Here is a 21,806-nt window from a genome sequence, read left to right as displayed (position 1 = left end):
TAATACAAAAGGAAACCAAAAAAACAAGTTTTATTATCTAAAATCAGCCATATCGATATAAAATGATATACGCGCAAGCAGTAAACATAGGGAACATAAAAAAAAACGGAACATATTTTTTTAAAGTAAGATATCATAGTTTAAAAATATAATAACAAAATGGCTACGCTCGCTTAACATGCGGTGAACAATTAATTAACTCGCTAATTAACAAGGGAAGTTTAATCACAAACGTTAATGTATAGGCTATTAAACGAGCAATGTCGATGGTACTGTTATAACAAATCATTTAAAAGCAATCTTAACAAACGTTATACTTAGATGCACTTTAAATCAAAGTGCATTTGCGAAATCCAATGACAGGGTACTAACGTTTATACATGTCGAAAAAATAATAATTTAAACAACGCTTGTCTAGTTTTGTACAATGTAAATAAACCAATACTCGGACCAAAGATTTTTAAATTTATGCACGAATATCTTAGTTACTTATCATTTTAAATAAATTATATGAATGGAAGAAATTAAAGTTTTCACTAGGAATCTTTTCGAGTACCAGCAAAGCTCAATTCCGATTGTCCTTCAAATTGGCACATTCTTAAAAATAAACACAACATCGGTTAATATAAAAATAATAACCGGATCAATTTCACACGTTTTCCACGGGCGCTGTTTTTACTGCATACGAGTCCCGGAAACTGGTCATAAGAAGCTGTGCGTACCGGATGTTTGTCAGGTACTGGCGCGCGTGCAGAGCGTCCGTGACGCGACAGTCGCTACACGAGTTGCACGAGGGGCCGGAAATCGGGCCGCTCACCGTATCGTCCTGGTTTGGCGGCGATCCCTTAAGGGGACACTGCTCAAGTTCGTGATCCAAGTTTTGTTTCAGTTTGTGCTTTATAGGTAGGGAATATTCGCAGCGCGCACACGCGTATAACCATTTAATATATCTATGTTTCGTCTTGCAGTTATTCTGACCATAAAGATAAGGGTTTAAGGCACTATTGAGAAATATCAAAGCAATGCCACATAATTTAACCTGGTACAATATAATAGTTTCCCCCGTAAAGATCTGAACAAACTGCGACATAATTAATGGTCCCCAACACAATGAAACAGTAAGAGTTACGACGAAGCACATAATTAAGGCTTTATTTCCATTATCAGTACTTGAATCGGGACTAGGGGATGAACATTTATCAGCACAAAATTGTTGGTTGTCAATTTTACGGTTCACGCAATTCGTGTTACTATGGCAACCGCCTGCCCTGGGGGCCATACCTAACTGACCATAGTTTTGATGCCCTCGGGCGGCGCTCGCTATGCTCCCGTAACACACACAAATTAATAATAATCCTACTATTGTCACCGGTGACAGATAGTACAGGACGAAACTACCACTTTTACCTCCATTAATCACATTTGTACACTCATTTATTGTCTCGTCTTTCCACAAAAGCGTCACGTGTAGAGTTCCGGCGACGGCAACGGTGACGCTAATAATCCAGATTATGCCGACAACGACAGAAATCTTCGATAAACTCATGGACTTGCGCAACAGGCCGGCGACTCGACACTTCCGGTGCATGGCGACTGAGACGAGACTCAGCAGCGACAGAAGGCCGCTGGTGACTCCAAGAAATAAAATGCTCGCGCAAAACACTTTTGGTATTTCTGACGTTGAAAACAAAAGGAAAAGGAACATCGGCGACAGGCACGTGCACATTATGAAGTCTGCGCCGGCAAGATTAATCACTAGGAGGTCGCTGGCGTGCCGGTGCCGCTTGGTTGTCAGCGCGTTAAACAAGACGATTCCATTTCCTGCACAGCCGAGAAACAGCACGAAGATCACGAGCACTGTGCACACCGCGAGCGTTGCCGTGTGAATACAGTCCGACGTCATAGTTATTACGGTATTAGGAGATACGGTGACGTTTACCGTTTCCATATATTCCATCATATCATACTCGATAAAATTAGAGGATTTCAGATCAGATACTTTGGTCAATTTATACAAAATAATTTTCCCCATTTTACAACATTTTTCAAGAAGAAACGCGCATACTTGTGAAAATTAAACACTCATTAAAACGTTTTCTTTGGCAGTTTCAAGTAGAGGATTTAGCTCGTAAAATATGCCTCTCTGTGCGGGACGCAAAGCGTTCAGTCAATATATTCAATTACCAGTCTATCATCCCGATATTCAATCAGTGACTAATCTCCGAAGATCGCGCTACGAAGCCGGTCTGTAATGTTTATCCGCACACAATCGTTTCAATGAGTCCCCATTCAGAACGCGGTGTCACAAAAATTTGCAGTCAATCGTCCATTTGTGCACTTCGCCAAAATACACTTAATAAACCAGTGTCTGTGCTTGTCGCTTCGTCGAGCCGTTTTGGTAGACTAACAGATCACCATTCAGTCCAAAGATGCCTGTGTATTCCGCAAAGTTCATCAGCAAACCCGCATTTCACGAGTGAGCGAAGTTTCAATCGGGCGAGACTAATGTAAAATCCATACTGCGCTCTCTCGATGCGACTCAAACATGAAATCTTATTTAATTCGCTGTGTGTTTATTAAGTCCTGCGTTGAAATCCTCTGGACATTCCTTGCGTCTTAATGAAAGAAGGATATTATGATGATAAAGCCCGTCCATCCAAGCGCAATAATATACTCCCTTACTCAGGGCAATACCTCAGTGGATTATGGAACACTGTATACAAAATAGCGAGCGGGGTTTCTCCATTAATTTGAATAATTTTGCATGATGTGATATTTTTTTTTTCATTCAATATTTGCATCCACGTGTATGCTATATCTTTTATCATCACATTCTTGTTCAATGGTCTAAACGTTCCCATTCACACACACACAAGTCACATGTGTATCCGTTTTCAGTTTGTCTGTTTGTTACTTTACCATCTAAAATAATATCCTGAAACAAGAACTTATATATCGTCTTCAGTATTAAACTTGATATGTCATTTTGGTTCGTCCTTTAACATTTATCCTCTTTGGAGTTCTCTGTTCATCAACAGAAAATGTTTGCACACGCCTTAGATTGCAGATTCTCCTTGATTGTTGATTTTAGTCCATCAATTTAATGTCTAAACTGATGTCTATGAAGTAACGTATTTTGTCTCAATACAATTTTTCCTGCGATCTTTATTGATCAAACCCACTCACGTGAAATATTCAATCTTTCTTCAGTATTTCATATTTAGATCTCAGTGTAAACTCCCTTTCTCGCGGCTAAAGCGTCTTAGATAAACAGTTTTCAAGCTAATTCCTACGATATCGAGCGAAAATCTAAATATTGCATCCGGAATTCACATCTTCACAGCAACGTCTCAGAACTTTCAGTTCGTTTTTTTTTCTCTCGCCTGGATGTTTGGTGAATGTTTTGTCAGTGTTTACAATCTAGATAAATCCTACAGATCTTAAACAACATGCGCACATTCTACTGAATCCAAAACACCGAGTCTTGATGCTGTTTAATGAAACAATTTCGGCTATAATGACTCGACAGAATATGTTTTTCAGTTTACTACGCAATCATTAAGCTATAAACGTTAACAAAGACCATCGGGGAAATGTAAAATATTTTTAACCGATTTAGTCCCACGATTGCGAACATAAATCAAGCACGCCACTGATGGTTATCAATTAAGCGCTCCTGGTGTAAGGGTAAAATCCGATCGGGCTCGATGATACTTGATCCTACCCGCTCATACAGTGTTCTTTTATTTATGTGAAATTGCACCCGATCTGGCTCGGCAGGCAAGATTTGGGTTGGCACGTCCCGTCTCACGACAATGTTGGTTTTTTGTCATCGGTACAATTTATTAATTGCTTCGGGAGTCGAATTCGAAGTCTAGTGGTTAAATGTGTCCCTTCTGTAAAGAATGAAAAACATTAAATTTTAGTTACATTTTTGTGGGTGTAGCTGACAATGTCTATGTACCGAAATTAATCATGGTAGACTAAGATAATCTCATGGTGACCTATGCAAACGTATTGTAAAATAAGGTTTAATTTATCACGATATATATATATGTTTTATTATGAAATAAAAAGACTAAACGAGAATAAAATCGTATGACATGAATTAATCAATCAAAAACCCGTTTTAATTGGACCTGACACACAAAAAAGAGTATCTTATGACATTAACATCTTTTACGCAAGTCTGTGTGGCCTGTACAGACTAATTTGGGACATCCCTTTACGCATGTATTTAGCCCAGTTTTCCCAGAACATGGTTAAATTGAGTCGCGTTCTGAGAAAACTGGGCATAATGTATGTGCGTAAAGTGTCGTCCCAGATTAGCATGTTCAGACATGACATTTTTCGTTTAAATGAAGTATCTTCTAAAGCAAAAATTCCAATTTAGGCGAAAGTGTCGTCTCTGATTAGCTAATCTGGGACGACACTTTACGCACATGCATTATGCCCAGTTTTCGCAGAACAAGACTCAATTGATTATTACACTGAGACCGCATGCCGTTATACGATTTACTTGAGGGGGTAATTACGTGATATTCAAGATGGCGACGTCCATACCGAGACGGTTATTTTTCGCCGTTTTATTCCCTTTATTACTTATGTTTATTTTTTAAATGACGCTCACTTTCCAGCCATATCAGTAAAAAGGTTATTAGCGTTTGTTTTGTATTTAAATTTGCTGTGTATCTCGACTTTACTCCCCGCAAATTTTCTTATGGAGCTGTAATTAGGTCATCCCGCTAAGAAATTATGCACCGAGTAAAGTCGAGATATAGAGCGAATATTACTATGAAATAAAATCCATTAACTTTCTTCCTAATATGGCTGGAAAGTGAGCGGAATAAAAAGAAATAATACAAGTAATACAGGGTATAAAACGACGAAAAATACCTTCCTTGGCATGGACGTCGCCATCTTGTTTGCCACGTGATTACCCCCTCAACAATACGTTTACAATCGTTTTATAATAGGATTTTGAAAATGGGTAGGATTTTGGCAATTTAACGAAATTAGAATCATTTCAAATCAACTGAAAAGCATAAACTAGGTAATACTTATACCTCTGTTAAACACATCGAACAGGAGAACAAATTATCATCTCTTTTTAATAAACGTAATTGGACGAGAATCGCAAATCAGCGTTTTTGTTTTCTTTTTGTTGTGAATGACTTAAGCAAACAATTACATGGGCTGCCAAAACTGGAGTATAAATCTCCTGCTGGACAGGGTTTTGCATGATAACGTTTATTAGCCCCGTTTTCTTGGAAAACGGTGACTAAATGCACGGACGCATAGTGACGTCCAATGTAAGCCGGTGCAGTCCGCACAGGCTTATCATGGACGGCACTTTCCGCTTGTAATACATTTTCGAGTAAAAGAGACGTCCTTTAAAACCCTTTCCCCCATAACAAGCAATGTTAAGATGGCGTTTGCAACCAGCATTCAACCAGTACAGCCTGCGAGTAACTCGCAGTCTGTTCAGGTTTTATGTTGTTTGCTGCTCATCAGTATGTAAGGACCGGATTTTAAAGGTCTTTAATTAAATTTGATTTTCTAAGAGACTACAAATGAGTTAAAATACGTATCTAAGTAGTCAAGGGTTAATTAATGAAAAATACAATTGCAGGGCAACGTTTCGTCATTGCACAGGCTTATATGGCATGACACTTAACGCACATGCATTAAGTCCATTTTCTCACGGCGAGGCTAATATTTTTCACGAATTTTTTATAATTTAATAGCATAAAACTCCAAATTAGTTTATTGCATTTCATTTGTTAACGACCAACAACATGATTACATTATGATATTCGAGTTATCTGAAAGATATGGGTCGTGCTCTATTAAAAAGTGGTTTAAGGAATGTGCGTCCGCACAGGCTAATCAGGGACGACCCTTTCCATTTTTATGTTATTTTTCGTTTCAGGAAGTCTTTTCTTAGCAAAAATCCAATTTAGGCGGAACGTGTCGTCCCTGATTAGCTTGTGTGGACTGCACATGCTAATCTGGGACGACACTTTACACACATGCAATAGGCCCTCTGTTCACGGAGCACGGCTCATATCATAGCAAATACGGTGTGTGTAGCATTGTCATCGCGCTCGAATGTGTACCGTATTTAAAAAAAAAAAAGAACCTGTTAGTATAAGTATAACATATTTCACTAATATACTACAACGAAAAACATAACTTGATCGTAAATATAAACGACTTAGTATTGCCGTTTAAATGTTCTTGTTCGAAGCATAACTCAATTCGTTTTTAGAAACAAATTCTATGAGCTTGTTTCTTTCTAGAGGAGCGACCAAACTATATTTAAATCGTGCCAATTCACGAGAGATTTAGGAATATGAATACAATCAAATTGATGTCAGATATGAAACGTTTATAGTAAGATGTTAGCTCGAGAATAGCTGTTTTACCATTGATTTCTATATTCTCTGCATGATGTCTTTTAACTTGTCAAATATCGAGACAAGTAAGTGATTCGTTCTTACAAAAAAGAATCGACGGCAAAACATTTTTATCAATGATAAATCATTTTATTCAAATCCCACTGAAAGCATTTCGTTTACATTTCCACCTCTTTTAGAGAGCTACATCGGAGAAAATAATCACGAATATTGACGTTTAGAAAATTACATTTTCTGTGTAAATAGTAACTTTAAATGAATATACTGTCGCGCATCATTTATCAACAGTAAAACCTCAAAAAGAGCAATGTTTTCCGTACAGTTAATCATTTGGTAAGGTCATTTGGTAGGGTATGTTATTGAGAACAGTTCCATTTTCATATAGTGTCGAAATTTAATCGTATTTGCTTTTGACCATAGGCGGAATATGTTATAGCCTATAGGCGTATTTAAATTGTCGTTGTTGTAAATATATTTAGTTCATAAATATATTTATTCTGAATGATATTGAAGTAAATTATTTTTAAAGGAAACATTGCTCTGATTGTTCAATCGCTGGACAGAGTAAATTTTAACTATAAATTGGATTAGTAGCTTTCTTTTGTAGTAGTTGATTAGTTTTCAGTATGTAGAGACTGGGTAGAAAGGTGAACTGTTTTTACTAACATTTTAATACGTTAATTGGCTTGTCAAGCATGAGTTTATTCACTCAACCTCATCCGTGTGCATGAATAACTATTTCGAATGTCATTCTTTGCATATCATTCATGCTGTCAACCTGTATGTTTATGATATTAAATCATAAATATAATATATTTAGGTAAATATGCATTTTATCCATCTTTTGTATTCATGTCTGTCGGTTGTATTATTGTATTTATTTTGTTTTAATAGTTGTATTTGTGTATTAATTCTGTTGGTATCTTACCGTCGGAACACACCATTTTACATATAATTGAAATGTATACTTATTATAAGAGAGTCATTCTTTGCATATCATTCATGCTGTTAAACCTGTATGTTGATGATATTAAATCATAAATATAATATATTTAGAAACCCAAACGTGTTGGTTGAAGAAAGAACCCTATATACCCATACGGCAACAAATAGAACACATCCCGTTCTGTTTCGTCAAGTCATAGTAATAAATTCACATTTATTTACCCATTCATGCCTAGTGTCTAGAAAAAGGCCTTGGCAAACAGCGTAGACACAGATGAGACGCCGCATGATGCGTCTCATCAGGGTCTGCGCTGTTTGCTGGAAAAAAATCTGTAAGAAATATGCTAAATATAGAAACAAATATACAAGACATCCCTAATTTTGGAAATAAATTGATCCAATTAAGAAGGATGGGAGAATCCAATAGGCATAAATTGGTTAAGGTCATGTTTTTAGCTCACCTGAGCACAACGTGCTCATGGTGAGCTTTTGTGATCGCCTTTTGTCCGTCGTCCGTTGTCCTTTGTCCGTCGTGCGTTGTGCGACGTCAACATTTGCCTTGTTCACTCTCTAGAGGCCACATTTATTGTCCAATCTTCATGAAATTTGGTCAGAAGATTGGTTTCAATGATATCTTGGATACGTTGAAAAATGTTAACCTTTGCTTGAAAAACATGGCTGCCAAGGGGCGTGGCATTTTTCCTTATATGGCTATATATGGCTATAGTTAAATCTTGGTAACACTCTAGAGGCCACATTTATTGTCTGACCTTCATGAAACTTGGTCAGAAGATTCATCCCAATAATATCTTGGACGAGTTCGAAAATGATGCCGGTTGGTTGAAAAACATGGCCGCAAGGGGGCGGGGCATTTTTCCTTATATGGCTCTGGTAAAACCTTGTTAACACTCTAGAGGCCACATTTATTTTCCGATCTTCATGAAACTTGCTCAGAAGATTTGTCCCACTGATATATTTGATGAGTTGAAAAATTGTAACCTTTGCTTGAAAAACATGGCTGCCAAGGGGCGGGGCAAGTAAGTGATTCGTTCTTACAAAAAAGAATCGACGGCAAAACATTTTTATCAATGATAAATCATTTTATTCAAATCCCACTGAAAGCATTTCGTTTACATTTCCACCTCTTTTAGAGAGCTACATCGGAGAAAATAATCACGAATATTGACGTTTAGAAAATATATGGCTATAGTAAAACCTTGTTAACACTCTAGAGGCTACATTTATTGTCCAATCTTGATGAAATATGGTCAGTAGATTTTGTCTTAATGATATCTTGAATGAGTTCGAAAATGGTTACGTTTGCTTAAATAACATGGCCGCCAAGGGGCGGGGCATTTTTCCTTATATGGCAATAAAAGGCTATAGTAAAATCTTGTTAACACTCTAGAGGCCACATTTATAGTCCGATCTTCATGAAGCTCGGTCAGAAGATTCATCCCAATAATATCTTGGACGAGTACAAAAATGATGCCGGTTGGTTGAAAAACATGGCACCGACAGGGGCGGGGCTATTTTCCTTATATGGCTATAGTAAAACCTTGTTAACACTCTAGAGGTCACATTTATTTTCCGATCATCATGAAACTTGGTCAGAAGATTTGTACCAATGATATCTTGGATGAGTTCAAAAATGGTTTTGGTTGCTTTAAAAACATGGCCACCAGGGGCGGGGCATTTTTCCTTATATGGCTACATACAGTGTATGGCTATAGTAAAACCTTGTTAACACTCTGGAGGCCACATTTATTTTCCAATCTTCATGAAATTTGATCAGAAGATTGGTCTCAATGAAATCTTGGATGAGTTCGAAAATAATTATGTTTACCTGAAAAAAAATGGCTTCCAAGGGGCGGGGCATTTTTCCTTATATGGCTATAGCAAAATCTTGTTAATACTCTAGAGGCCACATTTACTGTCCGATCTGCATGAAACTTGGTCAGAAGATTCATCCCGATAATATCTTGGATGAGTTTAAAAATGATGCTGGTTGGTTGAAAAACATGGCTGCCAAGGAGCGGGGCATTTTTCCTTATATGGCTATAGTAAAACCTTGTTAACACTCTCGAGGCCACATTTATTTTTCGATCTTCGTGAAACTTGTTCAGAAGATTTGTCCCAATAATATCTTGTTATCTCAGGTGAGCGACTTTGGGCCTTTCAGGCCCTCTTGTTTAATAACCCTTCGATGCACCCAACTATAATCAAAATGGCGGAAAGTCCGAATGCTAGGTAATATTTTTATAGAATGGAAATATTTCGGAATTTAATCGACAGCGTTTTATATACATTATTTATTATTTAGGTTATCATTGGACCCATGACTGCAAAAGCTGACAATCCTAATCGTTTAATATACAAACAGAAAAGACGAACATTGAGTCTTTGATAACCATCGTATAAAGCTCAGTTGTCGCATTTCAGAAGACCAATCTATCTCGCTTAATCCACCGATGACAGTTCAAACAATTTATAAAGCAAATGGGCTATCAAGTGACATGTAATATTGAATATTGGAATCAGATGAGACACCAAATCGTTGGACAAACAGATTCGCCGCCATTTCGGGGTCGTATTGACTTGAACGATGATAACTAGGGTTTCTTTGTTGAATGCATACGTGTACAATTGAGCTGGCAGTGAAACAATGATTACGAGGACGTATTGCCTTGAATATTGATGGGTAGTCCCTAAGGTGATTAAAGAAGTAAATTATGGCTTACTGTGATACACTGTAACTTGTGGTTGTTGATATTCGAAGCCTTGTTGGCGGTGAATGTATTATCCTATAAATGAAAACATAATAACGTTTTAAGTGAAATTGTGCACCCCCACCCCCATCCCCACCCCCCCACCCCCGCACCGCAAATGTCTTAAGACCGCAACAACTTTTGAAGCCAATATGTCTAGCGATAGTAATTCATGAGGGTTCAGTGTTTTTTATGGCCATTTCGGGACCGATATTCGGCCCATTCCCTTCAAAAAAGAGTATATATTTTTCCCCAATTTTGTAGAACAAATCCCCGTGAAGATTTAAAAAAAATCTTTTTTTTTAGAAACAAATGTCTTATGATAAATATATATTTAAAAAATATTTCATAAACAACTAACAAAGTTTATTATTATAATGAGTAGGATTTTTTATTATTATAAAGAATTATATTAAATAAGTTTTTCCCAAATCAGTTGACTTTTCACATGATTTGCATTGCTTCCCAAAATGGCTAGGAATAGGCCTGATGTTACATTGTATCGATATTGTGTCAATATTTGTTGATAAAAACATTCCAATGTGGTCCATTTTATTGATAAAAAATGCTCAAATTTGCCATGTTATGGATTAAAAAATCCCAATTAGACTCAAATTGGCTTGGAAAACTGAGACTTTGCATGACGGCTGAACTGTCTGAAAGTAATGTTGAAAAAATAATTCACATATATATCAGAAAAAGAACTGAGACATTCAGCTGTGAATATTACATTCATACATACATGTGTATTCATATAATAAATATCATTACATATACAAGAGTGAATTTTTAATTTTCCCCTTTTCCTTAATAAACGACGCGTTTTTCCCCTTTGGACGGGCCCCGCCACCATTCCCCTATAGGTGAAAAAAACACTGGGGTTCGAACCCCGATTCTTGTTATCGATTTCTTTTTACGCGGTAATATTGTTTCAATACGACAATGTATTTCTTGTTCTAATCTTTTTTTCTGAAATAAATATCCGACGGAAACATCCGTTTACACGATAGAGTCAACAAAAATGCATATCCGATAATTACTCTAAATAAAAACGCTTATATTATTCTACCAACATGTTTTATAGCAGAATATATGCGATTGAATACACAAGTTTGTTTAGTTAATAATATTATGCGCGTTATGTATGTTTACACATATTAAATTTATATTTGTATAAGGTGTTCATAATGTGTATTTACCAGATTGCTACCAGATTGTGAAAAGTTCAGCACATATTACTACCGAACTGTAAATACCCCTTGCAATATAATTTAAACAACATCATACCATTTAAACTTTCTCTCCATCGAAATAATCGTTGCTTTAAGCTCAATAAGTGCAAACAGCAAATAATAGTCTGCTTCAACGCTTGTAAGTAACTCATCACACACTAACAAGCCGACAGCTGCAAATGGAAAACATGAAAATCAAAGGTTCAAATTTCGTTTTGGAAAATAAATTTACCGATGCACTTAATTTAAGTGAGGTTCGTTCAAATGGATACACCTATTATTTGGCTCACTTTCACTCGTCGTATGCGCTCTGAAGTCATATTTTGGGGTAATTTATGGGATCGTTTTTAAGCAACAAACCTAATTGTAACCGCAACATCTTTATTAGAAAACCGTTGCTGACAGTATTTTCATTTTAATCATTCCTCTGTTAAATTTAAATCTCGCTCTGGCAAAACGTGGGTTTAATGGATGCGCGTTAAGTGTCGTTCCAGATTAGCCTGTGAAGTCCGCACAGGCTAATCAGAGACGACACTTTCCGCTTTTATGATATGTTTCGTTTCAAGAAAGTCTCTTCTTAGCAAAAATCCAGTTTAGGCGGAAAGTGTAGTCCCTGTTAAGCATATGCACATGCATTTTGTCCAGTTTTACCAGATCGAGGCCCGTGTCTGTGATGGTAGTCTTTATCGTAATAGTTGTGTGTGTGTTTGTTGTGGTCTCTATAGTGGTGGTATTTCGCGAGGAGGTAGACTTTGTTATTGTGGTGCCGGTCTTTGTTAGAGTGCAGCGTGGTCTTTGTTGTAGAGTTAGTCTGTGTTGTAGAGATATGGATTGATGGTTTTTGCTATGATTGTGGTCTTTGTTCTGATGATAGTCTTTGTTATAATCATGTTCCATGTCACAATCATAGTTTGTGTTATAATGTAGTCTTTGTTACAATTATGGTCTTTGTTATAATGATGTTTTTGTCGTAGTGGTATTCTATGCTACGGCGTTTTTTGTTGTTGTCAGGATTATTATAGGACGAGGATGGTAGTGTTTTGTTGAGATTGGTTGTTAGGGTGTGCTCTTTGTTTTATTGACGGACTTGGTAGTTATGGTCTTTAGTATGTTGGTAATTTTCGCATTTGTCTTTGTTATAGGGTTGGTAATGTTCTTTGGGAGTATAATACTTTTTATCGATTTCGCAGAATATGTGATATACAGAAATGTTCAGAAGTTAACAGAGGATATTGCTAGATACAGATGACGTCCCGTTCCACAGACGACCCTGGGTAATTTCGTGCCCGGTGTTACGCATCTAGAACATTGCACCCGGCACAACGTCTTGAGACAGACAAGTTAGTAGGGAAGGATTGAACAGGTATCAAACCTGCGACCGCCGAGGTTTTGTGACAATGTGAAATCACTAAATCTTGGTTCCGATAAACTGTAACGGTGGTATTTTTATAGTGATGGTCTTTGATTGCTGTTTTTATTGTTGTTGTGTTTTTTGGTTGTCGTGGTAGTGTTTGCTGTTAAAGCATATGTTTTTGTGGTTGAACTGGTTGTGGTGATTGTGGCACAGGTGGTTATGTGTATATTTAGTCATATTGATGCAATTTGTTAGTTCTGTGTACTGGGTTATCTTTGCATGAGTAACATTTGAGCAAAATTATAATCAAGATGAAAGAAATACAAATTTTATTACCGCCAAATATACTTGTACGCGGTAATAGTTAATATGCAAGAACATTCATATTTTTTAATAAACATTTTAGCACAAAACTTTTTTTGTAAATCAGTTTAATTCCTGGCGTCTTGACAACAAGAATAGTACGTTTATTTCCAAAGATGAAATATAACGCAAAAACCGCATTTGAAAAGAAGCGATAACGGTAAGTATAAAAGATGCTATAAAGATATTGTGAAATTCACTCAAGATTGACTGAAACTCCAGATTCCGTTTCTGCATAAACTGACGATAAGATAAAGTTACAACCATGATGGAGAGCTTTGCTAATGGAAGAAGTGATACCATCTAAAACGCAAGATACTTAAAACCACCGTTTTAACTTATGTTTAATGTTACATGTTAATCCAGTTCGCGTCTTTTCCAATTAATTCAGCGATTTTTCATTTGAAAAAGTTCATATAAATAACTTACATAATATTAACATAAGATAATCGTTCACAAAGAGAAGTCACTTTGTTATATAAATCACCAGGTGGCATAATGAAAATGCTTGCATATGTGATAGAACTAGTAGATATGTTGACCTTTAAAGTATATTCAAAAGTAGCAGTACCAATAGAAGCAGTTGATCTAGAAAAAGACATAATATCAGCAAAAAGTTATAAGAAACAAAACCATCGATGGTAGGTTTGGCATGATTGAAATGAGAATAGCAGTAGCAGCAACGGTAGCAGAAGCAGTAGCAGTAACAGTAGCAGTAGCAGCAGCAGCAGCAGCAGCAGCAACAGCAGTAGTAGCAGTAGTAGTAGCAGCAGCAGCAGCAGCAGCAGTAGCAGTAGCAGTAGCAGTAGTAGTAGAAGTAGTAGTAGTAGTAGTAGTAGTAGTAGTAGTAGTAGTAGTAGTAGTAGTAGTAGTAGTAGTAGTAGTAGTAGTAGTAGTAGTAGTAGTAGTAGTAGTAGTAGTAGTAGTAAAAGTAGTAGTAGTAGTAGTAGTAGAAGTAGTAAGTAGTAGTAGTAGTAGTAGTAGTAGTAGTAGTTGTAGTAGTAGTAGTAGTAGTAGTAGTAGTTAGTAGTTAGTAGTTAGTAGTAGAAGTAGTAGTAGTAGTAGTAGTAGTAGTAGTAGTAGTAGTAGTAGTAGAAGTAGTAGTAGTAGTAGTAGTAGTAGTAGTAGTAGTAGAAGTAGTTGTTGTTGTTGTGGTTGTGGTTGTTGTTGTAGTTGTTGTTGTAGTTGGTGTAGTTGTAGTTGTTGTTGCAGTTGTGGAGTTGTTGTTGCCTAGCAATCGATTCTTATCTTGTGTATTTAAAACTGAGAAACAGCACTTGTGTTTTGTTGCTTATAATTTCTCCGCTAATTATAGGTTTTATATCGCACATTCGTGCGAAACGCGCTGATAAGAATTTATGTGAATTAATATATCATAAATAATATATTTGTTGAGCAAAAACCTACATCTGATAAGGCGAAAGTAATGTCAAAGCGGACTTAAGTCTGAAATAAACATAAAATAAATTGCATCCTAAAATCGCCTTTCATCTGCGAAAAGTTTAGTCCAATTTCACAGATGTTTTATAGATAATATTATAATTTTACAACATTTGGGAGATGAAAATTTTTAATAAAAATTCTTAGAGCTGTTTCATTAAAATGTTTGCATAATGCGAACATGTACTTACCTAATGTGACACATGCGTATCCGCTTTACACGGTATATAAGTGTGTGTTTTTTTACAAAGGCACGCAGTAAAATGGGTATGATAATTTTATAGAGTTGCTAACTTTAATCTATTACTTCAACGCTTATCACAAATGAAAGATAAAAGATAGAACTGGGCTAAACTTCAGACTGGTTAAATTGGACGCGACGTTTAATAAAGAAACATTTATAAACAGTTTAACTTCTAGACATGAAATAAAACTTCGTAGAATAAATATTTTTGTACACGACAGAGCCAATTTTGAACGTATTATATATAATTATAGCCGCATGAAACATTTAACATTGATACATTGATCAAAGCAGAAAATAAAAATATGTATTCTCATCCACCATGCTGCTTGACGAATATTCTCTGTGTAACTTAGCATCCAGAACATATAATTGCTGTTGATGTTGTTGTTGTTATGTTGTTTTCACACAGAAATAGGATGTTGTCAGCGCGGTACATCTATATGGAAACAAACTACCGTTTTAAGGACAACAAAAGCAAGAGTCTTATATTAAAATAATACGGTTATAAATATATATTTATATAAGATTCGCACCCGGCACGACCCATCTCAATAAGAACAGTACCGTATTATCAATCCTGGATTCGGGAGTTGGAGTGACATACCGACCACATAACTTCATTGAGCTGAAATGTGTTTTACTGCCATTAAACCCCGTTTTTTTATTCAAGTAAGACTTAGGAAAGTTACTGCCTAAAAGGGTTCTTATCTTTACGTAATTTTCTGGAATGAGAACCGGTTCTAAGTACTTGAAATATACTTCGATCATCTAACCTTGTTAGGGAATAGTGCGAGTTACAGGCCGCCGTTATATAACTTAAAAAAAAACAGCAAACAATACAAACAAACAGCATTAATAATAGTATGCAAATCTCGGCAGACTCAAAAATTCCCCTTTTCAACTAAAAAAAGAAGAAGGGAATACGTGTGGCGTAAATGGGTCTAACGATGTAATTGAAATACCTTCGCGATAAACCCCGTTATTTACAGCACGGAAGTTAAGCCAAGTACGGGGGAATTGCTAAGTTTTCTCCTTAATACAGGAATGGATTTGCTATTCGTCGAGTCGCTGATAATTACAACTTTATGGCGGATAATTGCATTAAAGCAAATTCGAGCGTTTACATAAGTTCTTATCTTTCTGTCGTATATCTCTTGATAAATTACCCGCAAATATTTCGTATCCCGGCATTTTCAAATTTGGTTGCGAATTTCGGATTACAGGATGTCGTGTTACGATTATATATGAGCTTGTTTGCAACATTTAAGCTACAATATCGCCAAACCAGCGTTGTCATTTGTCAAACATTGCACGTAAAGAATTGGATTGTTTGACAGTGTGCACTTCTCGAATCGGCGAATTATGGTTATGCTGATCAAGTCAAGTGTCAATATTAATTTATTAAACCATATATACAACGAAAGTCAATATATTGCACTTCCACAACTAAATTAATTTTGATATCCCAATATTTATAACACACGTTGAGTCTGTACCATGATACCTTTGCATTTTGTTCTCAATCAATTACGGATTTAAAATATTTCCTTAACTTTGTTAAAAAAGTGCCTTCTCTTACATATTACATTATCACAAAAATCATATATTTAACAAATGCATAAACATGTTGTTATTTTGGCGCATCTGTATTTATGTTATTTTTATTTTTGTACGATGAACTGTATATGCTTAATAATAAACTGTTATGGTTATCATATCGTTCTGGTCTTAACTGATAATTATTATGATAAGAACGTTGCTTTCGGACTGTTTTGTTCGCGTTAAATGATATTAATATCGATATGATATAAACATACCAAAATGGGCCTGTTCAATAAGTAGCGAAGATAACCTCCGACCCAAAACATTGACAAAAAGGGTTACTATCTCTTGGCCACAAAATAAGTTTACGATTGTGATTAAGTAAATTATGTTTCAAGTCAATGTCTCATGTAAATAATTGTGATGGTTTCTTTCAGGTTATTTATATGTTTAAAATGGACGATCTCAACAAAGGCGAGAAGCATGCGTACCAACTACTGTACTTACCGTGCAGTCTTGATGTGTATCCATTATCCAAGTAATATCTCAATGTCAATATCGGCCAATTATAATGTTTAAGTTTCCACTTGCATTAGCCATAGCCATAGGTTGGAAGATGGACACAGGCAAAACGCATATCAAAGGGTTCTCGTTAGCAAAATACATGTAAAAAGAGGATTTCACGTGAAGACAGAAATATATTACATGTAACAAAATATGAAAGTGTGTTGAAAATATGCATAACATGTCCATAAAACACGTAAAATAGCCTTAATTAATAACAACAAAATAAATATTAACAAGACGCACTTGTATTTATCATCACTTCTGGTAAGAGAGATGTTTGTATATTTATCTTTTTCCATGCGCAACAATTTTTTTTATCATTTCGTGTTATGGATATAACAGTCTACATATCGTCTGCACATATGAAATTTGATATGATTGATGTCTGTTGGGTGTAGGGTGTGTTGACCGACGAATTCATCAGGCCGCCATGATTTCATCCGGGGATTTCATCAGGTCGCCATTCGGTCATCCGGGGAATTCATTAGCGCTACCTAGTGCGCATTGTTGGATTAGGAATGAGTTCTGATTAAAATTCCTACGTTCTTATCTTTAACGTACTAAAGAATCATACACTCATGGCGATATGTAGAGTTACTAAACAATATAATGCATTCGCTCTACAATAGATAGCCGCTTTGACCTTTTATAAACTGCGACCGAAAGTGAATAAAAACATTTTTAATAAAATTGATATTTTTTTCAAATAGTAATTCGGAGAATTTATCAAAAGCGCCTGTGCGCTATGTTCCCGTGGTTGCAAACATGATTGTCATTATTTGAAAGTATTGGCACAAGCAAAACTCAAACGTTCTAAACAAATTTCTAACCGGTAAATCATGTTCCTGATTTGTCTGTCTCACTTAGACGAAGTTGTAGTAGTAGTAATACATGTAGTAATAGTCTATAGTAGACAAACCCGAATTATTCGGCCCAAAATATCGACCAGGGATTTCTCGTTGAACGTTTCGCAATATTACTATGTGGCTATGTTTGGTGCTGTTATTACTATTTTGCTCAAATTTATAAAACAGAGCATAAAAAGAAAAAAAGTACTTGGAATTGACAAACTTTGTCAGCAAATACGGTCGCAGGCCGATAGCTGTAGAATGCCATAGAAAGTGGCTGGATGGTTACTCTGTTCTACTCTAATCAGGATTGTATATTTTGATATTGATAAGCACATTTTTAAAGGGTATTTCTTTCATGAAACTACATTTATAGTGTAAAAGGATCATGTAGTTAGACGAAATTTTTATTGATTGGTGATTGCAAATGATTTTATTTCATATTAACTGGTTTCTTATACAGTCGTCATCATATTTGCTCTATTGCGTACTAAACAGGCACTTTTGTGATGTTTGGAATAAATTATCTCTTTATATCCATACGATGCTTAACCCATTTATGCCTAGTGGACTCCGCGATCCTTCTAAATTGGATCAATTTATTTCCCAAATTAGGGATGTCTAGTATATTTATTTCTATATTTATAATATTTCTTACAGAAGTTCATTGAAGCAAACAGCGCAGACCCAGTTTAGACGCCGCATCATGCGGCGTCTCATCTGGGTCTACGCTGTTTTACAAGGCCGTTTTTCTAGACGCTGGGCATAAATGGGTTAACGGTGCTAATACATTCACGATATTTTTCGTCCTCAAAAGATAAGTGTGCTTTCTTAAGTTGCGATTTTAAAAGCAATATTTAAATTATATACGGACAGACACACACAAATAATATGTTTCAAGATGTTCCGTTCGCAACTCAACTCAACTCAACTTAACTTAACTCAACTTAACTCAATTCACTCGTAAAATTTCACTTAAATCTTAACAACAAAAAAGATATTAGCAAAAAAGCAATTGCATTACAAAACATTGCGATAAGACAGATGTTCTAATATTAAACTTATTCCACGCGGCAACCAAATATTATTCAATCATTTCGTGTTATGAGTATGACAGTCTACATATTGTCTACATATATGAAATATGAAATTTGGTCATCCGGGGAATTCATCGGGTCGCCATTTGGCCATCTGGGGAATTCATTTAGAACTGAGGAATTCTGAATGAAATTCCCATATTAAACAAATCAAGTCTCGTGGCGATATATATAGTTAGTTAACATTCGTATGTCTTTGCGCTACAAATTATCACCGCTTTGACCTCAAAGAAAGAACGAACGAAAATTAAAAACCATTATTACTTCATGATTTTTTTTTAAACTGGAATTCGTAGACTATATCAAAAGAGCATGTCTGATATGTAAGTTTGGTTTCAAAACTAATTGTTGTTTTTTGTAAGGGTTGGCTATGGCAAAGCACAAACCTTCCAAACGCATTCTAGAACGCTTAGTCGTTTCCTTTGTTGTCTCCTCCCTCACCTGTTAAACTATGATATTAAAGCATAAGTTACTGAATTGGAGATAATATGCACATTTCCTTCGTATTCGACGTTTGCAAATATTTTTTTTAGATTCAGTTAAAACAGGCATTTCAATGTTTCGACCTGTGACGTCGGATTTCCATTTGGCGACTTCACTCAGGCTGCATCGGAAATCACTAGACTCCCTTTGCTTTTTCGATGCTACTCCCAATGTGTACATTAAACGTCATATTTATAGCGTTTTTACGCTGTTACACACCTCGTATTGCGCAAGGGACTAGTAAGCAGATTAATAAAGTTTTCAGCTGTTGTCATACAGAAAGGACAAACGTATGTCGGACCGTATTTGGTACAAACACGAATATGTACAAGTTTGTACCATATTCGGCCGAATATGGTACAACTGTCTAATTGTACCATATACGTATCTGCAGTTTTGGGGTAAAATGCCTGACCGAATATGGTACAAACTTGTACCATATTCGGATGAAAAATGTACCACATTCGTTCCGAATATGATACACACTCATCATCGTAATCATCATCATCATCATCGTTATCTCATCATCATCATCATCATCATCATCATCGTTATCTCATCATCATCATCATCATCATCATCATCATCATCATCATCATCACATCAATTATCAACACCCCAATGATCATCATCGTTGTTATCTTTACCAACACCACCATCATCATCACCATCAAAACCAACATCATCATATCCATTATCATGATCGTAATGGTGATCACAAAAGTTTTTTTTGTGATGATAATGACAGCGATGTTTTCGGTCGATAATGAGGATGTTGTGATGATGATGACGACGATGAGAATATCATCATCATCATCGGCCAATAAACATCGCCATCATCATCATCACAAATATTTTGTTATCATCATCATCATTATCATCATCGTCGGCCGATAAACATCGCCGTCATCATCATCTAAAAACTTATCATCATCATTATAACCATCATCATCGTCCGATAAACATCGCTGTCATCATCATCCCAAAACGTTTGTTATCATCATCATCATCATCATTATCATCATCATCATCATCACCACAATCATCAAACCCCAATCATCATAACCACTGTCATCATCATCACCACCACCATCATCATCACAATTTTTTTACCATCATCATCATCACAAATGTTTTGTCATCATCATCATCACATATTCATTTTACATTTTGTATTTTATAATTTGTTTCATTCAAGAGATTCAACAAACTTGTACTTTTTTCATTTATTGGTATACTGACAGGATTTTTCAAAGTAATATTGAAGAACATAGAACAGCATTTAAATTTTAATCCAACTGTAGCATTTTGACAAGACATAATATACATATATACATTCATTTTAGTAGCAGCCAAAATATCCCAAATGTGCTTCGTAAAAGTTACCAGTAAATGAGCAAATGACAACAAATTTCCGGTAGAAGAACATAATCATCAATCACAAAAATAACATAACAGGTTTCCAAACACCGATATACATGTATATTTCACCTGTAATGTCTGTACATGACATCTATGATATCATACCAACCGATTCCACTAACACGCAAACGCAGCCATGCGTTTGCCCATTTTGGCCCCTTGATGATTTCTTTTATTGCCGAAATAAGACCGCTGTTTCTGCCCGCTCTTGTTAATAGGAAACGAACGCTAACAGGATTTCTGTTACTAGTATCTAGTCCAATATCCGGCCGAATGTAAATTCTAGGTGTTTGCAAACTCATTGACCTTATTAAATCTCTAAAGGGTTTGCCGACCTTCGCCAACACAAACTGGATTGACGGGTTTGATTGTATGCAGAACTTAAAAATTTCAACTTGAATGTGAAGTGGTAACATCAGAAATGGAAAAGTCGTTCGCTTCTGTGCCCTCCTATTGTTTATCATATCTTGAAGCTCTTTCAGGGCTGAACACACAGAGACGTCACCGTTGTCGCCAGAGTCACCGTTGTCGCCGGAGTCACCGTTGTCGCCAGACGCAGCGTTGTCGCCGGAGTCACCGTTGTCGCCGGAGTCACCGTTGTCGCTGGAGTCACCGTTGTCGCCGGAGTCACCGTTGTCGCAAGAGTCACCGTTGTCGCCAGACGCAGCGTTGTCGCCAGATGCAGTGTTGTCGCCAGACGCAGCGTTGTCGCCGGAGTCACCGTTGTCGCCAGACGCAGCGTTGTCGCCGGAGTCACCGTTGTCGCCGGAGTCACCGTTGTCGCTGGAGTCACCGTTGTCGCCGGAGTCACCGTTGTCGCAAGAGTCACCGTTGTCGCCAGACGCAGCGTTGTCGCCAGATGCAGTGTTGTCGCCAGACGCAGCGGTGTCGCCGGAGTCACCGTTGTCGCCAGAGTCACCGTTGTCGCTGGAGTCACCGTTGTCGCCGGAGTCACCGTTGTCGCAAGAGTCACCGTTGTCGCCAGACGCAGCGTTGTCGCCAGATGCAGTGTTGTCGCCAGACGCAGCGGTGTCGCCAGAGTCACCGTTGTCATACGACTGTTCTAAGCGTGATATTAT

General features: G+C 36.6%; 1 protein-coding gene across 1 annotated transcript; it reads right to left on the bottom strand.

The window, feature by feature from the left end:
- Nucleotides 1-34: 34 nt before the first annotated feature.
- Nucleotides 35-2,098, bottom strand: LOC127871349 (probable G-protein coupled receptor 75). The gene has a single exon (XM_052414152.1). It carries the CDS (start codon nt 2,030-2,032, stop codon nt 650-652), a length of 1,383 nt encoding a protein of 460 aa, XP_052270112.1. The 5' UTR covers nt 2,033-2,098; the 3' UTR covers nt 35-649.
- Between the last annotated feature and the right edge of the window lie 19,708 nt (nt 2,099-21,806).

The sequence above is a fragment of the Dreissena polymorpha genome, chromosome 3 (genome assembly GCF_020536995.1).
Source record: "Dreissena polymorpha isolate Duluth1 chromosome 3, UMN_Dpol_1.0, whole genome shotgun sequence".
NCBI lineage: Eukaryota > Metazoa > Mollusca > Bivalvia > Myida > Dreissenidae > Dreissena > Dreissena polymorpha.
Note: the sequence above shows the minus strand (reverse complement) of the source record. Positions and strands in the feature narration are given on the sequence as shown.

What these genes read in the sequence shown, in the direction of transcription:
- LOC127871349 (XM_052414152.1), bottom strand. Translation starts at nt 2,032, where the DNA reads ATGGGGAAAATTATTTTGTATAAATTGACCAAAGTATCTGATCTGAAA.